The 3092-nt window shown below is 48.8% G+C and overlaps 1 protein-coding gene across 1 annotated transcript; it reads left to right on the top strand.

The window, feature by feature from the left end:
* Window positions 1-845: 845 nt before the first annotated feature.
* Window positions 846-2607, top strand: LOC125549430 (uncharacterized). The gene is made up of 2 exons (XM_048712845.2): window positions 846-1072; window positions 1305-2607. Exon 2 carries the CDS (start codon window positions 1338-1340, stop codon window positions 2505-2507), a length of 1170 nt encoding a protein of 389 aa, XP_048568802.1. The 5' UTR covers window positions 846-1072; window positions 1305-1337; the 3' UTR covers window positions 2508-2607.
* Window positions 2608-3092: the final 485 nt, after the last annotated feature.

The raw sequence follows: 3092 nt of genomic DNA, 5'->3' as shown, positions 1-3092 counted from the left end.
CTCCCCCATCGGGAGAGGAGGTGGCGCTCTCAGGTGGAAGAGCTGGAGGAGACAGGGCAGCATGCAGTTCCTTGTTATATTTGGGAAACAGTTTAATAGGTGATTTTACTGTGGCTGACATGTGGGTCCCATGGGTCAGCAAATAGACAAACTGTACTGTTGAAATAAGGTTAACGACTGTCATAAAACAGTTCAAATTTAATCAAACGATTCATCAGTGCAACACAGCACTTTATTGAAACAGCGAACGAAATTTGTGGTAGGTTTCTAGAAATTGTGAAAAAAATGATAGTTTTTCCGGAACCATGGCCCCAAACGTGATAGTTTTAGTATTGCGAATCAACCTGTGATTGAGTTGGTTAGGTGGACAGTGATATCCCCAACCCATCAAGGTTCAAATCCTGGTGCCCGCATTATTCCTGGATTTATTTCAGGATTTCCGGCGATACGCTTTCAGTGGGAGGAGACGTTCCCGTCGACGACGAGGCGTCTACGGTGACTTCGTCGGAGGTGCTCATAGGGGTAGGGTGTGCGTGTGTGCGTTCATAGGGGTGAGTGTATGCGCGTGTATATGAGCGCTTGTGTCTGTATTGATGCTCAAAAAAAAGTTTTACTCTGATATTTTCGAACCTTTTGTTTTCACTAGTAGTGTTTCACTATTCCCTCTTTTAAATTTGAAGATGCATGTTTAATTGTAAAATGTGTACAAAAAGCAGAAACTTAAGAGTACGGTGAACTGCTCGGTGCTAGCAAGTGGAGGAAAACAAACTTATGTGTAGCGACATCGTCAAAGAAACTTAAGAGCGTCTTCAAGACGGAGGCCGGACGTCTGGCAGGCAGGTAGGGTAAGCAGAACGGGTGTCAAGCAGGGTAGGCCGGACGTCTGAAAAGGACTACTCTCTACAGTCTGAATCGAGCTCGTTCGACTCTTCTCTACAGTCTACGCTTCGCGCCATGGCCTCCCCTTCGACCTCTCCTGCTGCTGCTGGCCTGGATGCGCGCGAGCACGACCCCTGACCGGCCGCCTCACTCAACTCCGGGACCTTCTCTGCCACCTTCTTCCCCAACGTAGGTGAGCAACTTCGCGGCCCAAAATCTTGTCGGATAATCCCTTATTTTCGGTTCTATTTGTATCTACCATTGGCGCATCCACACCCGGCCCTTGCATTCGTGTCTAGAGGTAAACCTGTCTTGGCGCATCCACACCCGGCCCTTGCATCCTACGTGCTTATGTATTCTACGTGCTTGTCTTATTGATTTAAGTTGGTGCCAAGGATTTAGCAGTGGATGTTGTTTCCTCTTAGGCACTGAAGCTTGCCGGCCACGAGGAAGGGAGCATGATGCCGGATAGGAGAGGCGCGACCCTGCTAGAGGACCTCCCCGAGGATATCATCCACAAGATACTCGTCCGGTTGCCGTCCAAGGACGTCGGCCGCTGCCGAGCCGTCAGCACATCATGGTGCACTGCCACATCGACGCCCAAATTCATGCTCGACCACCACCAGCTCCAGCCCTCGCTCCCCATTATTGACGGCCGGGGGCTGCCCACTAATTTCGTCCTCTTCCACTCCGCCGGCACCAACCAACAGTTGTGGCCTTTCTCCCGGTGCTTGAAACACCACTCCGAGGTTTGTCTTCATGGCGCCTGCGATGGCTTCCTCGTCATCTCCTGGCTGCACCAATTCTACATCTGCAATCCGGTTATCCACACTCATGCTCTCCTACCCCAGCCTCATGTTGAGCACGCCCTCTACAACACCATAATTGGTTTCTACCAGCACCTTCCAACTCAAGAATACAGGGTGCTCTGGGTCTCGGAACCATGGCACCCGTATAAATCCAGCTTGCACGTTCTCACAGTGGGATCCAATGTGATGAGGCATATCAGCGTCAGAATGGAAACACTTGCACCGCCATCCATGGAAAAACAACAGCAGTTACTCAAGGGATTGCGCTCTAAGTCCTGCTGTCCACCATCAGTGCATCACCGTGGCAGCTTGCACTGGTGTCCTTATGATGCCACTGAGATTGGGGGACACAGCTCAGACATTATTGTGTTCGACACAGAAGTCGAGTCATTCCGGTGGATGCGCAGTCCCACCCAGCTGTGCCATCATAGAAAGCTGTTCGACATGAACGGCACACTTGCTTTCTGGGGCAGCTTGACTCCCAGCTTGACCGCTATGGATGTCTGGGCGATGCAGGATGACGTCTGGACATTCAAGTACCAGATTGACGTGTCAACGCTGGAGGTAACACGACAACTTTATTCAACCTCTTTTAAAAAGAAAAGGAGAACACCACTTGATTCAACAGTGCAATGGCTCGATGATATGGTTGTGTTGAACGACCGTGAGCTGCTGATCATGTTTAACAGTAAACATGTATTGCGCTGTGACATTGATGGCAACTTCTTAGGAATGGTGAACATAGGAAAGAGTCAATATTGTATGATGCTTAATCACTGCCGCCTCAAAGAGAGCATTATTCCAATTCCATCCCACTAGATTGAGATGCAAAAGGAAGATGAGAAGTTTTCACTCTCCACAAGGCGTGTCTCAATGTTCAAGATTCCTGGTTTGCTTCCCCCCTTGGATTTAGAGCATGTATTTTCTTCGTAGCTCTTATTGCTATTTATCTATCAATATAACACATGCTTTCAATACCTGGTGCTTACTGTGATATCTTGAATGTCTGATCCTTATTGTGATGTCTTGTTAATTAATCGTCTGAAATATGGAGCATCTGTTGGCACTAATTAAGGATAGTAAAACTGAGCCTAATCCCTGCTCTCTTATGAATTAGGCATTTCTGGCCATTTGATTTCGTTTGTTAAACATTTCTGACCATCCGATCTAAATTTAGCGCCACGTTAAGCGCGAACTGGGCCTAACGTCGCAGGTGCAGCTACTCCCGTAACTATTTTGGAGCCCAGGGGTTAATTGGGCCAGTTTTCCTACTCGGCCCAACTCAGCGAAGCCCGCTTCAGCCTTAAAGAAAATAAAACACAGCGAGCCAGCACCGGGAGCAACTAGTTAACGAGCGCTCCTTCGGGAGCCTTGCAACGATCAGCGCCACTTGGCGCGCTCTCA

This window comes from Triticum urartu, chromosome 3A (genome assembly GCF_056163025.1).
Source record: "Triticum urartu cultivar PI428250 chromosome 3A, HENAU_Tu73, whole genome shotgun sequence".
NCBI lineage: Eukaryota > Viridiplantae > Streptophyta > Magnoliopsida > Poales > Poaceae > Triticum > Triticum urartu.
Note: the sequence above shows the minus strand (reverse complement) of the source record. Positions and strands in the feature narration are given on the sequence as shown.

Bases quoted from the DNA above. Each gene is read 5' to 3' on its own strand.
- LOC125549430 (XM_048712845.2), top strand. From the start codon at position 1,338: ATGATGCCGGATAGGAGAGGCGCGACCCTGCTAGAGGACCTCCCCGAG.